This window comes from Vulpes lagopus, chromosome 1 (genome assembly GCF_018345385.1).
Source record: "Vulpes lagopus strain Blue_001 chromosome 1, ASM1834538v1, whole genome shotgun sequence".
Taxonomy (NCBI): Eukaryota; Metazoa; Chordata; class Mammalia; order Carnivora; family Canidae; genus Vulpes; species Vulpes lagopus.
In genome coordinates, this window is record NC_054824.1 from 91,513,807 (window position 1) to 91,539,177 (window position 25,371).

A 25,371-nucleotide genomic window follows, 5' to 3' on the forward strand; every position below is an offset into this window, starting at 1 on the left:
AAAAAAAATCTAAGGCTATTTAATGGGAAAATGCTGTTAATTACTGTTATGCTAATAAAGTCTACTGAAACATTTAAAATCATGTAGGTTACTGGAACTGATTTTAAATTTTCCAGATGCGCTACATAGCCAAAATCATGTCTTTAACAATAGCCAACTCACAAAGTTTTACATGATCATTAATTACATAACATTTATGCCAATCATATATTCTGGATTCAAATATCCTTTAAGATTGCATAAGAAATTTTTATGTTACATGTTAGCTTGTTAAACAACTCAGTAAAACCACAGCAATTCAAAGAATTATTTTCCACATACTGAGATGTCTAATATAATGTGTCACTTGAAACTCTGTATTTTTGTCCCCTGCTGGTTCGTTCATCTTTTCATAGAACTTAACCAAATGTTTGGGTGGCAGGGGTTTTCATGAATTGAGATTGTTCACAAGTTAGGATGCTGAAGGAGTAATGTGAGAATTATTCAAGTTTAACCACAATGCTATATCTTTGCTTTTCCTTCACTTGCTAATAAATCCATTACACAATACATTTTAAAGATTTGTTTATTTATTTACTTATTTATTCATGAGAGACAGAGAGGCAGAGACATAAGCAGAGGGAGAAGCAAGCTCCTGGTGGGGGAGCCCAATGTGGGACTGGATACCAGGACCCGAGGATCACGACCTGAGCTGAAGGCAGATGCTCAACCACTGAGCTGCCCAGGTGCTTCTACACAATACATTTTAGAAGCATAATGAACACACATTAATTTCAGAGTAATTTAAAAACGGACTGGTATATAGTTTTTGAAGGAATTCAGTCACTGGTATGAGAACAGATCCATGTCCCACCTTTCTGAATAGTCTTCCTGCATGGAAATACTTCTGCCTAAACTATTTATATATATGCACTTAATCACAGTACATGTTTCGCTGCCATTCATTCCTTCACTAGTTTTAAATATTCAGGCTACACTACCTATAGAATAAAAATAAATCAAAGCACATCTCTTAACTACTTATTACAAAAGAAAAAAAATGTTAGAACTGGAAGGGATAGAAGTTTTTGCCCAATTTCCTTATTCTAATAACAAAACAAAACAAAACAAAAAAATAGACTGAAACCCAGAGACTGACTCAGATACTATCACAAGGTTATTTAGCGTTAGAAGTAGATCAAGACTCTTTCCCATGCCACAACTAGAGTAACCTAAGATTGTTATCTTTACCATGGGCATTCTCTGACAGGAAAAGCTGGGTTCCTGGAAAAAAAAAAAAAAAAACCCAAACCATTCATAATAAATAAATTACCATTCATAAAAATCAACCCCCGACGTCAATCTGTGGAGTATACACAATGAGAAAACTTGGCAATGGATTACTCTCAGCATCTCCACCAGCATTTGTAAGGTGGACTTGTTATTTAGGAATAGAAACAAAGCTCTTATGTTTACGCATAACACTTGATTCAGGATTCCGCTTTGTGCTGCTAGACCTTCAACAGGTACTCCATATATGAAGGTTGGGATATGGGATTGACTGCTCACAGCCACCATAAAACGTTGTCATTGTAACCTACCTCCTTGGCCATGTCTGTATATTTCTGCTTTTCCTTTGGATCTAGAACAGCCCACCAATCAGCCAGTATCTTGGTAGCACCTCGGTTATCAAGCCTGGGGTGTTCCTGACGTACAAGAGAGCGATGACGTTTGCAAAATAAGAGAAATGCATTCATTGGTCTCCGGGCTCGTTGCTCTGGTGATTCATCATCAGTCTCACCAACATCTTGCTCTAGGCCATCGGCCCCAAGAAGTTGAACCTATTACCAACCAAAACAAAAGCCAGATGTTTAACACATCCTGGTCAGTTTTGCTTTTAAGTTAGTTTTGGTTCTCAAATTGTATTTTTTCTTAGCTTCATTTAAACAACTCACAAAGTAGAAAAAAAATTAATCATCAACCACTATTAGTGGTTGGTAACCAACTTGCTTAGTTGCTTATTCTGCTTAGTTTCTATAGCAACCTATGCATATCTCTAATACAGCATATATTATTATTGTGTTATGATTGCTTACATTTTCCCCCTACTAAACAGTGAGCTCTTTGAGGACAAATGCTCTTTTACTTTTACAACCACAGCATCTAGCTCAATGTCTGGTATATAACATCAGTACTTAACTAACTCCTCAGTAAATAAATAAATCTACTCAGTGACATATGGGTCTCCAGATTAACAACATTCACAAAAAAATCCTTGAATATTAGTTGTTTCTCCTCTTTGGAAAGTCCTTTTCTACAGTTAATATGAAAATGTATAACAAAATATTAGATAATAAAAATTTAATATAGACTATTCAGTGTTTTATGCACAAGGGGAGCCTCCCACTGTAAAAATCAAAATAGACCCTTAGTAGTAATTTGAAGAAACTATATAATAAAATTTCAACTTTGTAAATATCAACTTCTCTTATTTTTTTAATTATTTTTTAAAGATTTTATTTATTATGAGAGACACACAGAGAAGCACAGACACAGGCAGAGGGAGAAGCAGGCTCCCTCTCAGGAGCCTGATGCAGAACTCATTCACAGGACTCCAGGATCATGATCTGAGCCAAAGGTAGACGCTTAACCCACTGAGCCATCCAGGTGCCCAACCTTTCTTGTTTAGTGAAATGCTATGATAATACGAATAAATTCAACTAGGCTTAAACCTTCAAATTTAATTCTGAATCCTCCCTTTCCTAAGCATTTCATTCAATTAGGGGTCTTTGAGGACTTCTAAAAAGCTCTGGTCCTGCCCATTCCATATGTGTAATTATTTCCAATGCTCTAGCCTAGTCTTTCTGCGTCTAATCTCTTACATTACTTCCTGCACATGGCTGCTGATACTTCTTGATCACAGAATCTCAGAGTATATTCAAATTGTTAAATATGATCCTATGCTATTTCTTGGAAAAAGTGCAACCATGAATAGAAGTCCAGAAGGCTGACTAAAACTATCTCTTTAATTTCTTGTTTCAAAGCTAAAATCAAGAAGGACTGAGGTAGTTGTTAGTCTGCATCATATAATAGAGCATTAGTTCTTGAAATTGAGTGGGCAGTGGAATCCCTGGAGGTCTTGTTAAAACAGAGATTGTTAGGTCCCATTCCCAGAGTTTGCAATGCGGTATATCTGCTGGAGTGGGCCTTAAGAATTTCTATTTCTTTCTTTTCTTTTCTTTTTTTTTTTTTTGGTCAAACTCTTCCAGAGACTTTTTTTTTTCTTTAAAGATTTTTATTTATTCATGAGAGACAGAGAGAGAAAGAGAGAGGCAGAGACATAGGCAGAGGTTGCGAAGCAGGGAGCCTGACGTGGGACTTGATCCTGGGTCTCCAGGATCATGCCCTGGGCTGAAAGCGGTGCTAAACTGCTGAGCCACCCAGGCTGCCCAGAATCTCTATTTCTAACAAGTTCCCAGGTGCTGCTGGTCTGAAGATCACATTCTGAGAACCACTACTGTAAGGCAACCATGTTCTTTTATAACATGTTTATTGGGAAACTGCTACAGATACTCTAGGACAAATCACTAGCTTAATCCAATTTGTATTTTTAAAAAGCTGTTAAAAGTTTAAATTAAGTATTGCAGATGCATTTAGTTAACCATCAATTATCTTCAAACAACACAGTACAGTGGAACAATCTTAAAGTCATAGCTGTATGATTTAGAAATACACTAGAGATTATTATTGGGAGTGAAGGCTACAGATTTAGTCTCCTCATTATGTATACAATCATTAACAATGATGTGCATTTTTAAGGAATATTTATTTAGCATTTTGAATGCTAAATAATAAAGAATATTTATTTAGCATTCCGAACCTAAGTAGCTATAGAAAAATCAAGGCATAAAAAGTCTATTATGTAGGTTGAGGAAGTAATTATATTTTCCCTTCAGAGAAGAATAACTCTTGATTCAGTTACTAAATTATAAAACTCAAGCCAAGAGCTGGAAAAAAAGATAAATAAGACAAGATCCTGGACCAAGAAGCTTACTGTTTGGGGAGGGAAGAAAGACAAAAGTTAATGAATTAAAAAGCAGTATGATCATATTAAAAGGAACCAGTGTGATAATGAAGCTCTAGCGGATGGATGGAAACACACTGAAGTCTCCCTAGAAAATGTGTTGTCTGACCTAAATTCTAAAAGATGACTCAGAATGTGTCAGGTGGTCAATGGGGAGACATAGAAAACTAAAAAGGATTGAAGCTCTATGACCACTGATTGATACATACTTCAAGAGAGCTGATATATATACAAGTTTAGACCAGGGACCCAGGACATGAGGTTGTAGACATAGCTATGGACATACTTCATGAAGAATGTGCCGTGTCTTATTAAAAAAAAAACAGGCATTTAATCCTATGAGTAGTTTCAGATTGTATAAAAAACAAACAAAAAACAAATCCTTGAGGGGACCATATAGGTTATCATATTTTTACCCAGATTATTTATTTGCCAAATATGGACATCAAAAAAATGTTTTCAACTACTACTTAATGTTACAATCATTTCATTAAATTAACCAAGTGAATAAACAAACGAGTAAATAAAATTATAAAGAAGTGAAAAACTCGATGAAGACTTCAATTTTTCTTTCACCAGGGGCCAAGTAATACCTTGTCACAAATCAACACTAGTACCAGACTAGGGTATAGAAACCACAGCCGGATGGTGAGTGAACCCATGGGTGGTTTTAAGCATAGGAAAGACATCACTAGACGTGTATTTTAAGATAACTCCTGTCAGCAGTGTCGAGTATGAATTATAATAGCAAAACTATTAGCAACCCAAACTAGAGGAACCATTGAAGACTGTTCCAGGTGTCCAGGTAAGAAAGGAGAAGGCTGAACCAAGGCTGTAATGAGAAGGGAAAAGTTAGAAAAGAGACAATATTTATTTATGAGGGAGAACCAAGAGAGCTGCTATTCAATTGGATTTTATGGTTAAAAAAGGAAGAGTGTTGGGGCACCTGGGTGGTGCAGTCAGTTGAGCACCCGACTTCTGGTTTTGGCTGAGGTGGTGATCTCAGGGTCGTGGGATAGAGCCCCATGGGGTCGGGCTCCGTGCTCAGTGTAGAGTCTGATTAAGACTCTCTCTCCCTCTCCCTCTTCCCTTCTCTCTCTGAAGTAAGTAAATAAATCTTTTTTTCTTTTTTTTTATTTAAAGGAAGAGCGTTTCTAGCTTCAGAGGCAGGATTTCTTTGTATACAACAGAGAATGCTTTTTCTCAGATGAGAGAAATTAGACTGGGTGGGGGAGCAGAAAGATCGGTATCAGGTAGGCTAAACTTGAGGTGGTTCTCAGCAGTGATGTCTTGGCTGTGATAATCATGAACAGAGGCATGAGTACAAAGGTGGCCAGGCTAGGAAAGTGGAGATCACCAAGTGTGGACTGAAGAGAGGAGGGAGTTCCATCACTTTCTTCATTCTTTCACTCCAACAGCTGTGGACTGGGCAGCTGACAGGGACCAGGCGGTGCCCCGAGTGCGAATTCCCCACCCTCGTGAAGCAGAAGGGCAGCACAGCCTCTATACAAATAAATTTGAAAGGATGCCTCTGGCTGCTCTGTTGGGAACAGATTTTGGAAAGGCCAAGGGAAGAGATCGAACATGCTAGAATGTGCACTAGAAGGGGTGGAGGCGTGGGTCAGCTGAAGGCTGTGGGGACCTTGTGAGGGAGGAGTCAAGCTGAGAACACCTGGAGAAGGGGCAGCTGAGAATCTGCTGATGGATGGGTAGGAGACGCGAGCAAAAGAAAACAGACAAGGCCTCTGGTCTTATCCACCTGCGAGCTGGGGATTCCCCCCTACTGAGGAAGGGGGATGTCAGACAATGGGGTTCAAAGCTTCACTCAGAACACATTCAAACCGAGGTTCTGATTTGAGATCTAAGTAGGTATGTCCAATAAATAGTCAAAATTGAGAGTGCAGAGTTTAGAGAAAGGTCCAGGACGGAGAGAGAAATTAAGAAGCCCAGGGAATACCAATAGTTGAGGCAGAATAGGAGGGGCAGCAACTGAAAGAAGCTAGGAAGGTGTGGCTGGGAGAGAAACAAATCCTGGAACAGACACAGGGGAGCGGGAGACCACTTCAGGGACCACAGGACTGGCAGGTGCAAATGTGCCAGGAAGATCAATTCAGGATAAACTTGGCAGATTCTTCAAACAGAATTAATAACACTGGTTTCTCTGAAAAAGGAGAGGAGGAAGTAAAGATGGGGAAGGAGTGAAATAAGTGTACAGGTGAATAGAGGAGGCTGACGGGAGTCACTTCTGGTGGCCTCTGTTTTCTCTGTAAAAGAGGAGAAAAAGGTCAACAGTGAGAGAGACCATAAAGGGTAAGACATCTGAGAAACAGGAAAAAGAGAAAAAATGGTTTCTTAGAGGCTGTTCAAAGCCTCTAACAAAAGAGGGAATGGATATCCGAGGTCTGAAGAACACTAAAAACATGTTTATAAAAGTTGTAGTGACACAGAGTATGTACTCATTGATTCTTCCAGTATCTATTCAATACTGGCTACATGCACCACTCCAGATTCCAAGGAACAAGAGGAAGACATGATGGGCAAGAGTTTGCTCTTACTGAGCTCATATCTAGTCTGGCAAGACAGACATACACAAGTAGACAGCCAAACACAAGTTAAATGGTAAATCCCAGGAAAGAAATCCTTGGACATGGAACGTGTTGGCTGGGAGGGACACCTGCGACGATGAGATCCCACCTTTTGGGAAGGTAGCCTTTGTCCTGAGAGCTGAATGAGGAGGAGGAGGAACCCGTTATGCCAAGACTCTGAGGAATGTGTGACTTTCTAAATAAGAGCTGGCTGCTCAAGCGTGACACAAGAGAAGGGGACATGGAGGACCGAATGACCAAGGAGGCTTGCTGGGGGTGCCAACTGCCAGATGCCATGAAGGTGGTGGAGATGAGGCCCTGAGATGCTCTGAGGCTGCCTACAGAGGCAGAGCTAGGCTGAAGCTGGGGAGAGAGGCCCCAGGGGCAACACAGTGGATGTCAGGTGAGCACAACAGATTTTATGAATCCCCCGCCATCTCCACTGCATTTGAGTATGACACTACCTGAAAATCATCAGTTAATTGACAGAGACACTATCTAAGAAGGGTCTGTTTCTGTCTCAGCTATTAGGAAGTACAGAGACTTCAGGAGTCATCAATATCTGGAATAACAAGGTAAACTGAGCAGTTAAATAGGATGCAAGTTATGCCCACTTGTAGAAATGCATCTTTCTCCTCATATGTGATGACTGTCCTTTCTCAAAACTCAGAACTTCTCTATTAAACAGAGGCGTTACCTTATCAATATCTTCCTCTTCGTCTTCCTCTTCCTCCTCTTCTGAAAAGTCCAGCAGTTTCTTTGCTAGCAGTGGGTGCCACTGAAGACACTTTCGTTTTGGTCGCTTTCCAGCCCTTTCTCCTTCTGTTGAATGATCTTTATTTCTATTACTGCCTTTCATTACTGTGACCTGTGGTAAAGGAAAAGGGGGAGAGAAACAGAGAAATCAAAGTACATTTGATTAAAATTTGTTTATTTAGCTTCCTTAGCCTTAATTGGATTATAGTTTTAATGACTAAAGTATCTACCAGCTCAGGCATTTACTGGATTCAGTACGCATTCTAAGTACATCATCAAACATTCAGTTTTACTTGGCTAAATGGAGCTAATAAAATTTGCCTTTTATGAAATCTACTTCCTTCCACTCCATAACTTCAGAATTCAAAACCCAAATAAAAGCAGCAGGATGATTACAAGTTACTGTCACCTGTTCTCTTTTACTCATGGGTAGGGTTTCCCAGTAGTGCAGCAGAAGAATGGCTCCCAGGGCAGAAGAGGGGCTCCCAGGGGCAGCCCTCCATATACTGTCCAATGGCTCCTCTTTTAGTACAAAAATTTGCATGAAATTTGCATTCTACACTATGATAAATCCGAGCTTGGAGCATTATTAAGGAAAATGAATACTCTGTAAGAATCAAACGTCTTGGATTTTTGCTGTTGCTCTTTCCCTAATAGGTGGCTGGTTGAAATAGCTAAGCAGTAGCCAGCTTATGAATGTGATAAAGTCTTTCAGAAGCCCAAAATTCTAAGTTACTTTTCACTTAAAAACAAAAAAAAAGTTTCTTCCTCAATGATAAAAACAATATACATTCATATTATAAAGGTGAAAATAGCAGAAAATGAGGTGTCTGTTCTCCATCACACCCAGCCCCACAGCCCAGAGGTAAATTATATATGTCAGTTTCTTTTTTTTTTTTTTAAAGATTTTATTTATTTATTCATGAGAGACAGAGAGAGAGAGAGAGAGAGAGAGAGAGAGAGGCAGGCAGAGACACAAACAGAGGGAGAAGCAGGCTCCATGCAGGGAGTCTGAGATGGGACTCGATCCCGCGTCTCCAGGATCACGCCCTGGGCTCAAAGCAGCAGTAAACCACTGAGTCACCTGGGCTGCCCAACATGTCAGTTTCTTACATGCATTCTCTCATTTTTTTCCCCAGTTTAACAGTTCTCATTCATTCAAGTAACAATATCCAAATTATTGTTTTTACATACTCAAGCAAATACTCAAATAAGACAACAAAGTGCTATCAATTAAATGGTTCACAGTGACAGTTACAAACATAAACACAGTTGCTAAAATCACATAACAGTAGCTTTTTGGGTCACTGTAAGTGTGCATTGTCCAAATGCTTGTAAAGTGATATCAATAAATTTTTTATGTCACATTGCTAAAACTGGGATTTCACAGTTTCTAGTTTCATCCAGTTCTGAAGCCTTTAAAACAATATGGCATAGGCAAATTTATCCTCTCTGTCCTTCATTGTTTACAGACTTTGGGTCATGCTTAGAGTCTTCCTCATTTCAAAACAAATCACTAATAACTCCTTCTAGAAAGTGCATGACTTCATTACGAAAAAGAATTTTAATATTTGACCAATCTGTAATTGCTTCTGATAAAGGAGATCATGGTCTACCTTATTCTTTTCTTCCCAAATAACTAGCCAAGTAGTATTAAAAGCTATTTATCAAATAATACATCTTCCCCCACTCCTCTGGGGGACTTTTATCCTACACTAAATTACTATACGTGTATAAATCCATTTCTGAATTCTCTTCTGTTAATAATCATGCCCCTTTAACCTGTTTTGCCTATCCTTTGACCAATTTTTACATATCCTTAGGGACTATATCATTGTGTAACTTCAAAAAAAAAAAAGAATTTATTCATGAGAGACGCAGAGAGAGAGAGAGACAGAGACACAGGCAGAGGGAGAAGCAGGCTCCATGCAGGGAGCCTGACATGGACTCGATCCTGGATCCTGGGATCACACCCTGAGCCAAAGGCAGGCACTCAACCACTGAGCCACACAGGCGTCCCATTGTGTAACTTTTTTAATATACAAATATACTGGTAAACATAGACATTCAGAAATTTTAATGTGCAAAGATCATGCTCATTTAAGTTCATACACCTTGACGGTTTCCATTTTGTAATAACTATAGAACATTCCAAAATAAAATTGTATTGCAATTTACTCAAACATTCCATTATTGATAAACATTCAGATTACTCCTTGTGCTGAAGTAAAATCTTCATTTTGATAAAAATCTTCATCAATTTATGAAAAGCTTTGTCTAGTCAAAGGAAGGAGGGAGAGATACGGTCTTCTCAGCAAGAAACTTCTGCTGAATACCTGAAACAATTATATGATTTGTGTGGCTCCCTCAAGGATATAATAAGTTACTGAAAACTCTAAATGGAATTAGTTATTTGGTATACTTTTTTTTTAAGATTTTATTTATTTATTCATGAGAGAGAGAGACAGAGACACAGGCAGAAGGAGAAGCAGGCTCCATGCAGGGAGCCTAACATGGGACTCGATCCCAGGACTCCAGGATCACGCCCTAGGCCAAAGGCAGGCGCTAAACCGCTGAGCCACCCAGAGAATCCCTATTTGGTATACTCTTAATAAAGGAACAAAGATTTCTTGTGAATTGATAGACCATTTAACAATTCTCATTCTATCTACAAATAAAACTTGGCACAGGCAATACAATTTCCAAAAATACCAATGGCTATATAGAGAGAAGAGGAAATGGTTATTTTTGTGGTTTATTAATCACTTCAGTATGAGCTGCCTGAGTGGTATTTAAATGCATATGGGGGTCCCAGTATTTTATGAGATAAAACATTTTTTTTATGGCTGTTTCCATTTCTCTTTAACATTTCTTATTAAGGGTGATTTAGTGCTTATGCACTCCTTTAATTTTGGCTAAGAAACTTTATCTTTCCTTCAATTCTGAATATTCTTGCCAGGTAGGTTATTCTTGGTTTTAGGCTTTTTCCTTTCAACCCTTTGAGAATATATCATGCTACTCCCTTCTGGCCTGCAAATTTTTCTGCTGAAAAATCACCTGATGGGTCTTATATGGGGTACCACCTTCCCTATGTAACTAGTTGCTTTTCTCTTGCTGCTTTTAAGATTCTCTTTAATTTTTGACATTTTAGTTATGATGTGCCTTGGTGTGGATTTCTCTGAGTGTGTCTGGTCTTGGGCTCTCTGTGATTCCTAGACCTAGGTATCTGTTTCCTTCTCTAGGTTAGTGAAGTTTTCAGCTATTATTTCTTCAAATAAGTTTTCTGCCTCTTTTGGTCTTCTTCTCTGGGATCCCTATAATGGGAATGTTAGTATGCCTGATATTATAACCAAAGCTCCTTAAACCATCCTTATTTTTTTAATCCCTTTTTCTTTTCAGCTGGGGTGATTTCCACCACCGTGACTTTCAGAACACCAATCTGTTCTGCATCATCTAATCTGCTGTTGATTCCCTTCAGTGTATTTTTCAATCCAGTTATTGTATTCAACTCTGATTGGTTCTTTTTTTACATTTTCTTTCTCTTTGTTGAAGTTCTCACTGGACTCACTCATTCGTCTCCCAAGTCTGGCGAACATCTTTATGACCATTACTTTGAACTATTATTTACCAGGTAAACTGCTTATCTCTGTTTCATTTAGCTCTTTTTCTGAGGTTTTATCTTTCATTTGGAGCATATGCCTTTGCTTGACTTTCTATGTTTGTCTGTATTAGTAGGTCAGCTAGTCTCCTGGTCTTGAAGGAGTGAAGGTGGCCTCCGCCACCTTCATGGCCACTTTCATGGCATCTGGCAGTTGGCACCCCCACTTCTGTGGGGCCCAGAAGTGCAATGCCAACTGGATACCAGGACCAAGTGTTCCAGGCGTATCCCCTGAGTGGGCTGTGTATACTCTCCTGTAGTGGCTAGGTTCTGACAGCTGCAGGTGTACTGCTACAAGGGGCTGGCCCCAGCCTGGCTGGCTGCAATGCCCTGCCATGACTACTGTGGTAGCACTAGTGGGCTATAGCCCTCCGCTCACCTGTTGTCAAGCCTTGTTGACTTTTAAGGCCAGACATTATGAGGGCTCATCCTCCTGGGGCAGGCTCCCAGGGTGGGTGGTTGCTCAACATAGAGCTGGACCTCCTTGCTTCTCAGGGAGAATCTCTGTTGGTGATAACTCTATTGTGTCTCTGCCCCACTTATACTTCCTGGTGTGGATTTTTCTATGTTTAGTTGTGGAAGAGTGTTCTGCTAGTCGTCAGGTAAAGTCTTCAGAGAGATATGTTCCATACCCAGTGGTAGTTTGGATGTGTCCATGGGAGGAGGTCAGCTCAGAATCATCCTGCTCCACCATCATGATCCTATCTTTGTTTAGGTAACACATTTTTTAAATAGTAAAAGAAATCAATGGGAAACTATAAATCAAGCAGATGTATCAACTGGAGAGGTCAAAGTGATTGCCAATGTCTAGAGAAAAATAGATCTTTTAGCCTCAAGGATTTTGATTATGTAATATAATTATATGTGAATTGTTTAAGTATATGTGCTTTTGTGTGTGTATAAAATTTTAATATTCAAAGAGAAAACATAACATCAAGAATTAATGAATGGTATATGTGGCTCTGGGGTTCAGAATAATCACATTCACATGTGATTTCTTTCCCATGTAGCTGACATGCCACTACAGAAACTGTATGTCTCTGCTAAAACCCCCAAATTAATCTCTCCTTCCCCAGAAATCCACTAGACTTTATATTGCTAATGACATGACATGTTCCCTTGAATTACAATTATTTGAGTATGTTCTATCTCCCTCACTATAGGCTTCTTTTTCTTCATAATCCAAGACTACTTGGTTTTATATACTCAGAAGCATCCTGGCCCAGCAGAATATCGAGATCAGTTAGTTGTGAGGGTTGTTACAAGCAAGCAACCATATGAACCCCTGTGCTAAATAATGGTGATAATTCATTGTTTTTATACACTCAAATGGCTTCAAAATTAACCCCCAACTTGCTCATTCCCCTGAATTCAAATATTCTTCCCTGAAGAAAGGGGGGCTGAAAAAACTATGTGTAACTGTGCACATGGGTCCAGGTGGCATGAGGTAAGAACCATCAGCCCCCAGAGCCGTGGAAGAAACAAGACGGACACCGCCAACACTGTGCCTACAACAAAGTAAGAGTGAAAGAAGTATTTTTAGCATAAATGAAAGATGAAAAAGTGCACAAGCGAATTGGACATAATATACTTTTTAGACAAGAGTCAGGAAAATATAACTGATGTACTGACTACGAAATACCTCAACTAAATACTTTAATAATTTATAGTTATCTAATTACTTTTTAATTCCTTACAGGTCAGTTTTCAAGCTGCTGAAAGAAAAGAGTCAGGGGAAATGATGCTCCTGGATTATCACTCAGAAGTAATGAGAAAACAAAAAAGAAGAATGAAAGAAACGATGAAGAAAAATTAGAAGAGACAATAAAGGCAGAATTTTGAGGCTTAAGTCCATCATTCATCTTATTTCAACAATAAGGAGGGAAAATTGTTAATTTTTTTTATAGTAACAGAGGCCTAGACTTGTTATTATTTTTCCATTAAAAGCACTACATATAATAAAGTTTGGCTTCTTGTCCTTGACCAAGGACAAATTAAGCTAATAATCTACACACAATAAATGAAGCAACTGGCAGACTTTACTCAAAAGGGGTCTTCCATTCTGCAACTGCAGAGTAACTAAAACAGGTTATTTACCTATCAGTGGACTCTACTGGAAAGACTCAATATCATCAAATTATGCTGCTGAAATTGTCAAATGACAGAAGCTGAAGGTCCTTATCCAAAATACTGAATATTTATTTATCTTGAAATAACAAACCAACCCATGTGTGCCCTTTCCTATGCCAAGATGAGTGACTCTAATTAGATAAATCATTGTTCTGAACTAAATACAAATCAACATGGTGATAAATTAGAAAAAATTTCATGTAATGTACTCTTCAAAAGCAAGCCCATTCATGAAGACTTTACTGAGGTCAAACTTTGACGAAGTTTAAGGAAGAAATATCACAGAAGAAACAGTACAAACTAAACATCACACTTGACAAAAGAAAATTATGGACATTGGAGGCTGTAAGGCCTCATTTAGAATCCTGTGTCTACCATGAACTACTTCTTTATGAAGTTATTAATCTTGATGATCTTTCTTCATATGTTAAAACAATAACAGCTCTGCCATGAGCATGTTCTTATGGTTTTTTTTTAAAAGATTTTCTATATTTATTTGATGGACAGAGAGCTAGAGAGAGCACATGAAGGGGGAGCTGTAGAGGGACAGGGAGCCCCTTTGAGCAGGAAGCCGGATGCGGGGCTCGATCCCAGGACACTGGGATTATGACCTGAACGGATGGCAGATGCTTAATCAACTGAGCCCCCAGGCGCCCACATTTTATATTTAATACCGAGCACAAAATCTGGCGCCCAGAACATTCTCATTCTGTGTTGGTAAATCCTCCCTTTCCCCACAAGCTTTTGAGAGGGACTATGGGTTTTAACCGGCAGCATCTGCTGGCTTTGTCTCAGCCAAAGATGCTGTTCAAGGGAACACATGTCTTCCATTTAAACAGGTCCATGTGCTTCCCAGATGACATAATCCCCAGACTCTGAAACTGAAAGAGAAAGATGGAAAGTTTCCTTTCCTTTGTCTGAGTGATACACAGTCAGAAACAGTTCCGTGGCACAGTCATAAATTTTGTGAGTTAGATCCTCTCAGTCTTTCTAGCATCTTGTCTTACAACATTGGCAATCAGTACACTTCAGTCTTTAAAACATGGCGTGAATTTAATGCTGCCACAGGGGTCTTCTAGAGTTTATATTGTTTCCTAAATGTCCAATAAAATCCCATCCAAATCATATTAATGGAAATGCAGACCCAATGAGACAGGGGAAAGTAGGAGAGGCCCACAAAATCTTAGTGTTAGACACCACACATTCCAACCACAAGTAAGGCCTCTCCTGGCTCCAACGGAGACTGCAAGACTTCACCATTTTCTCAAGTTGACAGACAAGAGGAAAAACCACCCAAAGAAACAATGACAAAGTGGTAGCTCTAGAGTTCCACACAAATTAGACTGACCTGCTTAAAATCTTCCTTCCAGGGAGTCATGCTGCTTTCAAGACATACTTTGCTTCTATCTTCCCACAGGGGTCTTGCCAACAGGGAAGCTGGCAAACACCCCAGCTTTGATCATGGCTCACCCTAACATTCTCTCATTTTCTGTTGAAGTCCTTCTCATCCTCCAAGGCCTAGGTCACATATTCCTTCCTCTCCAAAGCTTTCTATAAAAACCTTAAATAAAAACCCGTCACTCTTTTGCTCTTTAATTGTACGTGATCTTATTAGGGCAGGCACTCTCCGTGTCTTAATGTCACTTTTATAGATGCCAACCCCTCCCACCCTGGAGGAAAAAAAAAACCCAGGGTGCAAACTTCTAGAGGATAGATGCCATGGTTTCTTCCTTTTCTGTCCCAGGGTGCAGCACTGAGCCTGGTACATGGCAGGGCTTGTCACTTCCTCATCTAACACTTAACCACATAAAACAACTTCCCGGAATGATGTGCTCCTATGGATAATTTTTAAAACAATACACATATGCAGCTAATATTTATTAAATAGTATTTGCTCTGTACATAATATCCATCATCTCATTTGATCGTCACAAGAACCCTCTGAGGCAGATACTACCATGAATCCCAGGTGAAGCAGCTGAGGGTTAAGCGCCTTGCCTAGGGTCACAAGGTTGGCAGCGGAGAAGCTTGTACTAGAACCAGGAAGCCTCACTGAAGAGCCCAAACGCTTAGGGAGGAAAGGGGGATGTAAGGTAAAGCCTTCCATCTGTTGACTCTGGGCATTTGCCACAGAACAAAGAGCTAATGGGCCATGGAAACACCAAAAGGGAGCACTGAGAGGCTGAGAAGCGAACACTGTCTGAGTTCACAGCAGACAAGCCAGTGCACATTTCTGATGACTCTGGGTGACAAATTAGATTAACTCTAAAATTCTTGGAAGATAAAAGCCTTACATTTGCTAATCTTTATTATTTATTGTAATTCTAATGACAATTCTAAACTGCAGACAGAGTAAATGAAAAATATCTCACTCAATAAAGTAATACTCTTCCTTTTAGAAGCAATTCAGTCACTATTCATGCAAAAGGAGTGTCTTTAAATGCACTCCTTATTGAAAAGCAGTAGCTCTTGAGGTTGAAACTTTAACTCTGTCAAGATGTTATCTATATGCTCTTCATGAATACTAATAGGGCACCCACTATTCAAAGAAGGGCTTAGCTGTACTGGTAGCTCTGGTCCCTGTGCCCTTACCTCATGACGGAATATGTATTTTAAGATCTCTAATACTTACACTCCCTGACATTTAGCTTTAGGAGAGCTTAATTTAACATGGTTCTCAAAATGCATGCTGCTCTAGGCTAGAGAAAGAGAGAATAGCTATCTTGAAAGAGATAAAGCACCAGAAAGGGTGGCTTAGGAAGAAAAAGCTATTTACATACAGAATTCAGTCACAGGCTAGGACATGTTCCCCATCACATCCCTCAGAAAGCCCACTTCTGTTTTCCTATAATTTTATGTTGATGTTTATATTCTTAATCAGAAAGTCACCAAATGCCTATTTTTCAACAGGCCTACCATAACACATTTGCCTTCTTTTAGTTTCTAAATTAACAAAGTTTGGGGGAGGTTTTTATTTTCCCCTTAGATTTTATTGATTCATTTGAGAGAGAGAACACAAGCAGGGGGTGGGGAGAGGGAGGAAGAGACTCCCCACTTAGCAGGGAGCCTGATGTGGCACTCCATCCCAGGACCATGACCTGAGCTGAAGGCAAATGCTTAATCGACTGAGCCACTGAGGTGCTCCAACAAAGTTTTTTTAATATGTATTTATTAGATGTTAGGACGTAATGATCACATTGACAAAAACCTAAAGCACAAGAGGACAAGCTCATGGGAGTCTCTTCTTCATTTATTCTCAGTGTAGCTGAACACATATTTATTAATCGCTTGGTGAACTGTGCATTATAAGAGTTTAAAGTGTTCAGTCTTACCTTCCATTCAACTTACAACCCACTGTGCTCTCCTGCCGGGTAGGCACAGTCCTGTTCGCCACACTTAGCCTGGGTTTCTGCTCTCCTCCAAGGCCTGCACACTGTACCCTACGCTCCCCACTCTCACTTCTCTAGAAGCCTCTCTCTGAATTCCCATTTCTAAAAAGTTGTCCTTACTTGCTCCAGCTCGTATCTCTTTCCTACGCACCCTTCTGACCACCCACATTTAATGGCTGTGCCATATTTTTTGACACTTGACTGTGTAATAATGATCATTTTTCTGTACCATATACACATTAATGATTTCATGTGAATTCCTCCCACAAAGACCCTTGAGGATAATGAACATATCAGATGCTTTTTTCTGGATCCATCAGAGCAAATGTCCCCATGCTAGACAGGGAATAGATGCTCAGAGAATACGCAAAGAAGCAAACACAGAAATGACACTTTCAGGCTTCCTTATTATGCTTGTCTTTATGTCGCTATACTAAAAGTCAAAAGAGATATAAGACTTATAAAGAAAATAGGCAGAGAAGGAAAAATAAGAACCTAGGAAAAGTTGTTCAGAAAGGGAAAGAGAGAGAACAGGCAAATTGATGAGGAGATGCAATAAATATAATGAAATTGAAGTCACCACCAAACAGCCGTCCATACTGGTCTAACACATGTTCTAATAGCTTTATTCCCATCCCTGGCTAGTTGTCAAGGACTCTTACTACCCTCTCAAAACAGCAGGTCATAGGACCTTCAGCTCACCAGCTCTCTCTTCCTTTCATAATTCTTCTGCTAATACACCCAAACTCTGAACTGTCCAACCATTTTTCTTCTCTAGTTCTGCCCCAGGGTGCTACATGCTCTCCTGGTCCGATGCACTACATGGCTTCCAATCTTCAGGCTTGTTGGCAATCCTTTCTCACTTGTCTTATCCAGTCTTACCCTACCCACGGTTCCCATTACAAACTCTCAGGTTCTCCTCAACACCTACTGATGATGAGTGAAGAATACTAATGAGATATATACATATATATAAAATGCTTCCACAGACATAATGCTTCCGTATATATTGCTTCCTATGGACCAGAAACTAAGAGCTTTATATTTATTGTCTTAACTCACAATGAGCCCAAGAGGTAGGTACTATTATTATCTCCTCTTCACAGGGGAGAAAACTAAAGCACATATAACTTGTAGTTTGCCTCTTTTAGTTTACAAATTAACAAAGGATTATTATTCTATGCATTTGTCACATGGGTAGGACACAGTTATCACATGGGCAAGAAGCTGAATAATAAGAGGACAAACTCACGGAATGGAGTCTCCTCATTTACTGACAATGGAGTTGAACACATATTTACTGGTCACCTAATGAGCTATGGATGATGTCTGCTAATGCTTTAGACATTATAATGTCCAAGACCACACTGCTAGCACTCCTGGTAACAGGAGGTCCCAGCTTCGAGTCCTGCTCTTGACCATTATATAGTATTGCCTTCTAACAACAAACTTTATTGAATGTTTGCTACATGTTCAACACTTTATAACAATTAACTTCTATAATCCTTGATACAACCCTTAGAGAAAGGTGCTATAATGATCACTTTTTATAAGTGAAGGAATTAAGAATGACAAAGCTTCAGCCACATGCTTGAGCCACTCTTTCAGCACACGGAGGAAAAGCCAGGATTTAAACCTGGGACATCTGCCCCCAGAGTTTCCCATCATTTCTCCACATTGCCCTTCCCACCACAATTCTAGCTGTTAACAGAAAGCGTCACACTCTCACACTCTCCCAACTGCCTACCAATTCCAAGATTGATTCTTTCTTCGTCCATCTTCTCTCAAAGGCAGAGATTTCAAGGTCAACTCCTTCTTTCCCTCTCATGATGTGGTTTTTAATCTCCTATCCTGCTACCTTTGGCCATGAGTGTTTCAGTTTCTTTCTTTGATGAACTACTGATAACCTGCTCCTTCTGGTTAATACCTCCTCCTCCAGTCCATACACACTCTCAAGGCTAAAGCCTTCTTTGAATCCCCCCTCCCTTTAGCTAGTCCTCTTTTTTTTTTTTCCCTGTACAAACTGGCCTCCAGCTGCCAGGAAGACTGCCTGACCCCCAGCCATGCAGCGAGCAGCCAAGAACTGGCTTGCCTGCACTAACACTGTTCGTGTGCTCTACCTTGCACGATACTACTGACTGGATTCCTAATCTTGGTTCCAAACCCCAGGATTAATTTCCTAGAAAGCTCTCCAAACTCCCTTCAACTGTGTCACAGGCTCTGGCTCCTCTACCTCACTCTTATTCACACTCCCATCTTTGACTTTGAGCCTCTCAGAAAAAATACCTTGTCTGGGCCAGGCCTCTGCTGCTGCCATGTATCTGGGAGGTAGGCCAGAGAACTGGACAGTCCTTCCCCTGCACACAAATTATCTAGAAAGTGTACATATTATCTCTTTCTCTTCACCATAAATTCCAATCTTTGCAACGGCTTCTTGCCCAGATAGCTACCCTCTCATCACATCTGCCCCTTCCGGCTCATCTGTGTGGTCCACTCCTCTCTGTCCCCATCACACAGATTCAACAGGTCTGGTCTTCCTGACTACAGCTATGCTGAATTCAATTCTCGACACCACAAATGTCTGCTCAGGCTCGTTTCCTGCATGAATCTCTTTAAATAGTCCCTTAATGTCCTCAGGAAAAAGTCCAACCTTCTTCCTTCACTTAACACATAAGATTCTCCATGTCTTGGTCCCTGCTGGCTCTTACAGCTTGGGTTTCCCTGCTCTGTTATCACTTTAAAAGCTCTGCCCACATGAAGCCACAGGCCGTCACCTGGAATTTGCCATGGAATCTCACCTCGTAGCATATGTTCTACTGTCTCCTCTCAGTTGGACTCAGTCCTGCTCCAGGGCTTAGCCTGGATCTCATCTCAGGCCTCTGTTGGCCCTATCTAGTCTGAGAGAGGCGCTCCCTTGGTGTCCCTACCACACTCTATACTCAAGGAGCCACAATGAAGTGGCCTGGTGGCAACAGAACAAAGGTTGTATGATGTTCATCATGGGACCTCAGGACCTGACACAGAGCCTGGCACACTGTGAGCAAATACTTACTCAGTGAATGAGCTCCGGGTCTAGTCTCTGCCCTCTATTCCTATCACACTGTCCCCCTCCTTATTGCTACTGCTTCTCTTCTACTTCATCCCTACCATACCCTGTTATCTCTTCTCATTCTGTGACCTTCATCTCAAGAAACTTCTAGCAGCCACTCAACTAGCATACTCAAACTGCTAAATCAGAACACCTGGCAATTTTACTTGTTCAGAAATAATCAAAATGACTCAATGAATAATTTTGACCTCACAAGAGAAATAATTATCCATTCCTTATTCTCTTGTATCCATCACCTAACACTGAGAATTTAATCTTCTGCATATCCATTTACATACACCCCTTTAAATTTTAAAAATGATCATGTGTATTCTTATTTTTTTCATGACTACTTATTTGTTTGAGATAGAGCAAGAATGAGAGACATTACAGAGGCATAGGAAGAGGAAGCAGCAGACTCCCCGCTGAGCAGGGAGCCTGATGCAGGGCTCCATTCCAAGACCCTGAGATCATGACCTGAACTGAAATGACTGAGCCATCCAAGTGGCTCAAGAATTATCACATGTATTCTTAAAAAGTAAAAGTATTATAATTCATCAAAAATAATCAAAGTTTAAGAGACTAATTTTTTTGTTTATATGACTTAGTTTATTTTAAAATAATAAAAGGTCTGGATGTCTTCCATGATCTTGATCTCTAATTATATCTTTAAAAAAAAAAAAAAGACAAAACCCAGAAACAGTAGTTCAGGGGGAAAAAAAAAATCACCAATCTGAGATATCTCTACTTGAAATCTTTTTCCTAGGCTACTGTTCTTTACTTTAAAAAGATGGCAAATAATTTAAGTTAGTTAAAATTTTTTTACTTAATAAAACAAAACTTGTTTGGATGGTTATTAAAACAAAAATCTTAATTCTTCCTAAAGTAAAAAAGAATGGACATCTTATTCTAGTAGTCATAGTTATTTATTGAAACAGCTTATCCTAGCTTCTGCAATGCCTACCTGCTTTACACTTTGACACACTCGAACTGAGTTAACTCATTATTTACTAGATTACACATTTTGCTAAGGAAATTAATCAGAATGCATAGGGAGCCTGGATACATTTATATATTCTGCTTAGAGTTAAGAAGAAAACTGTATGTTTACCACTTGATGAAATTTTCTTCTTAAATATATTCCATTTTTCTGACTTAATATATATGAAACAAAGTGCTTATTTGCTAATTCAGAGTCATAACAGTACCCTGTTCAGAACATTTGCCATTTGCTTTATATTCCCTTCAGCTGGTATACTGCTTTAAAGTGTTTGGGCTGAATGTGCTCTAACCTCCGTGCCAAGTACTGAAAGTTTATTTTTATTTTAAAAATGTATGGCATTTGTTTTTAAAAGTTTTTCATATCAGAATTAACACACACAAAATAGTTCCTATTTGTATATCATTTGCTTTTCTCCCCTTTTTTAAAAACCACCGAAGTAAGAATAGCTAGAAGTTTTAGTATCAATTTTAGTATGAGATGGTTTAGTATCCTCCTTCCCTCTGTTTTTACCTCATTCATAGTGGGAGAATGGGCATTACCCACAAGATACACATTCACTGAGGCATCCTGGAGTGTCTTTCTCAAGCCTAATTTGCATAAATCTCCCTCTGCTGGCCAAATTTTTATCTTCTAGCATCCTATTTAAATACAAAGGTAATGGTATAAACAAAAGCTCCTCTAAAGAATCATAAATTATATAAACCTGAAAAGTGATATAAAAATCTCTTCTATATCATTAAAGCATGGTATTAGCTGATTTTAGAGAGAAGTAATCATCCAAGTATTGAGCTAAACCCAGGAATTTTCAAATTTAGTATCTTTTTCCCCCTAAGCAAGATTCTTAATTCTACTAAGACCATTTCTCATTAATTCAGTTCCTTTCTTTTTGTTTTATTTGCATTTTATTTTTTTAAGTACACTCTACCTCCAAGGTGGGGCTTGAGCTGACCATCCTGAGGTCCGTCACGTGCTCTACTGACCCAGCCAGCCAGTGGTTATAGTGTTATCCATGTGCCCACATTGGTTTTTTTTTTTTTTTTAGAGATGGCAGTAATTGTGCTGACACATCTAAAAAATTCTTTTTTGATTTTTATAATAAAGCACTTCATAATATGAAATTTGAGTTCGTTTCATTAATAAGTTCTGAACATTTTCCAGTAAGAAAAACTGGCAGTCATCAAAACCTCCTGGGCTACCTTCATTGCCATCTCCCATTATGTATCACTTTTAAACTCACACAGCCTTTACTGCATACATTAGTTTATTTAATATTATATAATCCTAAGAAGTGAGTATAATTAGAATTATGCCCATTTTACAGCTGAGTGAGAGAGGCCTCAGAGATATTTACCTAATCTTCCCAGTGCCATTAAGGGGTAGACCAAGGATAAACCCAAAGGCTCTGACCTTTAATCCCAAAACACAGGTGTTTTGTTGTTGTTGTTGTTTTGTGGTTTCTTTCTCCATCTGACTATATCACTGATTTTAGTTTTAAAGCAATATACTTAGATGGAAGGAAAGGTAATTTCATTTACAAGCCTTCTTAGCATTCAATTAGCCTCTTAGTATTTACTTTAGCCAGAGAATCCCCAAATTTCCATTCGTATTTTAGAACAGTGCTTCATATAGATTTAGCCATACTAAATACACTGCGGGAGGGGGAGAATCAGGGAAGGAGAAAGCATGTATATCTGTGACTCAGTGTACTTTCCTTCACTTTGCATTTTGTAAATATTGATGTTATGGCTCCTAAAGCACTCTCAGAAGTCGTTATGACTGACAGCCCTTGAGTGCTGCGTCTCTCAAAACAAATATGCTTTATTGATGGAGAGCACATGCATCTCCATCAAATTATTCTGAAAGACAGGGTGGAACAAACAACATGATTTCTCAACTAACTGCAGCATTCTGCACTGAACACAATGGGCAGGTTATAGTTTCATGGATATTGTTAAAGCTCATCATTTCCATAAGGAACACATGTAAGGAAGGGAAGGGCACAACAAATCTGCCACGTAATAATCCCAGAGAAGCACACAACTTCCCATGTTTGCTTTATAGATTTTTGAGCACAAGCAGTAATTCAGAACATATTTACAACAAAAAAGTCCTCTGGATTTTTTTTTAAATATGTAATAATATTCTGTTTGAGAATAAAAGTTTGGGCAAGAATTTGAAAAAGAATCAACTGGAATAAATAACATATGCTTTATCACCCTGATTTAAGGAAATAAATAAAATCTGTCATTGATGTGTATTAAAAATCACAATCGAAAAGCAAATGTCAGACACATTATTTATATTCCATTACATTCCATCTCTCAAACTGGAAGGTAAGGTTCACTGAGGAGAAAAAAAAAAAAAAATCTGTTTGCTATCCCAGCTGGCTGTCAGATTTGATGACTACCAACCACATCAGTACTTGAGAAGTGGGCCAATTCCTCCTTTCCTCCTACAGCTCTTATGTAGCTGCTCTAGGGAGACCTCCCGGTCCCAAGTCAACCTTTTAAGGACCTATTAATGGACTAGTATTAAGAGAGATGACACTGATTATGAAAGATGAGTTGGGCCAATAAAGGACTTGTTGGTGAGATGAGATCTATATAATAATGAAACAATTTGGGAACTAGACAGCATGTAATAGAGTGCAACAAATGTGGTCCAAACCATTAGGGAACAGACAGTCTATAATAGTATGACATTCTTAGCGCTTGGATATTCAGCAATTACAAAAGCCATTGGAGAATTCAGGCAATTCTCTTATTTCACTTTCATGACCCCAATTGTCCCACTCTTAACCTGAAACTAATGCCTAAACTTACCCATACCCAAGGACACAGCCAGGGGGTGAACTCCAGGTTCTGGGAGCTTCCTGTCACTGTACACTTGGTCAACTCTGACCTGGCTTCTCTTACTCTGGCCATCAGCAAAAATGGTCCTTTGAAAGCACCTGAAAAGAACTAGTCAGATCCTTGCTATGCTGTTATTTAAAACTAGAATAGGGTCTCAACTGTCCATGGAATGAGACTGATGGAAGAAAGTCAGACCTCAGGCTTGACCCTCACAAGAACTGGTGGGGCTCCCATGAGAAAGTGATGCTTAATGGAGAACGGAACTGGAATGGCCCCAGTACTTATAAAGAAAGTGATCAAAGATGATCTGAGACAGGTGTGGTATAAAATTGTCAAGCTTCCCATATTGTTGTTTTTCCTGCTTCCAGAGTTTTTGTATGGAGAGAAGTAGACAAATAATAATAACAGATTGGGAGTTAGGGTGCTCAGACTCTCTCATCCTGGCTTTAACCTTGCAAAAAGAGAACCATCTCATGCCACACATGTTTAAGGACAAAATTAGCAGCTGATGAAGTAGAAAAACTGTGGAAGGTCTTCAAGCATCAGAAGGTTGGCCTAGATGACCTTAAAGGCACATTATGACACCCTCTGCTCTGATTTTACTTGATTATCTCCAGCTGGGACCAGCCTGTAGTGTGCAGAGCTCTCCTCCCCACTCCTCCAGTACATAGGCCTCCATTCCTCCTTCTCACCTCTTACCAGGAAGATAAAGACACAAATGCATCAGCTTTCACAGCGCTCACTCACACTACCTTTACCCTGGTGACCATTTCTTACCAGTATGGTGGTCTTTAAAAACTTGCAACAGCAAGTTGTTGCAACAGCTGTTGTATTTTTCCTACATTGTGTTCCTCAGAGTTTATGCCAACCACCTTCTACCAATCATTAACACTGGATTCTATACTTTAGAAATTGGATACAATTTGAATTTTGTATGTCTTCACTATGTTTTTAATGACTAATATTGTAAACACTTTCTATGTACTTTCTCAGAACTCTGTAGTTAAGAAAAAAAAATAATAACTTTTCTAACATTTCAATTTTATTCTCCCAACATCATTTTAGAAATAGAAAAGTGGGGGTGCCTGGGTAGCTCAGAGGTTTAGCACCTGCCTTTGGCCCAGGCCTGATCCTGGAGTCCTGGGATCGAGTCCCATGTCAGGCTCCCTGCATGGAGCCTGCTTCTCCCTCTGCCTGCATCTCTGCCTCTCTCTCTCTCTCTCTCTCTCTCTCTCTCTGTCTCTGTCTCTCAAGAATAAATAAAAATCTTAAAAAAAAAAAAAAAAGAATGAATGAAATAGAAAAGTGTATGGGAAAGCATTTTTTTCCCTTAAAAGAAAAAGTCAATTTCTAATAGCTTCAAATCAAGGCCACGAAGCCCTCTAGTAATTTCTCTACTTTATAAATAATTCAGTGTGTTTTTTATTCTGGAGTTGTAGAACTTCCAGAGAGTAGGAGATTCATATCACTACACTGGTTGGTTAGAATCAAACCACCTTAGACCTGCTTTTGCATTTATTAGGAATCACACAAGCCACATCTGGAGAAAAACTCTGCCTATGACACTGAAAAATCTGAACACTACAATATGCAGCTCAGACAGGTAATAAATGTGGCCAAATCTGGGCCTTTAAATCCTGGCCACTCTACATCAATCCAAACCATTCATGTGCCAAGAGGGGAACGACCTGGAACACTGAAAAGCTCCTTCATGATGGAAAGATGAATGGGGAATTACAAGTGCCCCTTACCTGAACAGCAGACAAAGGGGTCTGTCCTTGACAAATGAAAGTGCTAAATTATTGACTGTGCCAAGTCCAGGGAACTACCGTCACTATTCTATCAAC

The 25,371-nt window shown here is 39.4% G+C and overlaps 1 protein-coding gene across 8 annotated transcripts in view; it reads right to left on the minus strand.

Annotated features, from left to right (window-relative positions):
- BBX (BBX high mobility group box domain containing) overlaps positions 1 to 25,371 on the minus strand; it is a 271,785-nt gene that overhangs the window by 94,407 nt on the left and 152,007 nt on the right. For all 8 annotated transcript variants that reach the window (XM_041743902.1, XM_041743893.1, XM_041743843.1 and 5 more), the window contains 2 exons: positions 7,346 to 7,516; positions 1,581 to 1,820 (listed from right to left, as the gene is read on the minus strand). In XM_041743902.1, the coding sequence (XP_041599836.1) occupies positions 1,581 to 1,820; positions 7,346 to 7,507 (402 nt within the window). In that variant the 5' untranslated portion in view covers positions 7,508 to 7,516. The remainder of the gene's footprint in view (positions 1 to 1,580; positions 1,821 to 7,345; positions 7,517 to 25,371) is intronic.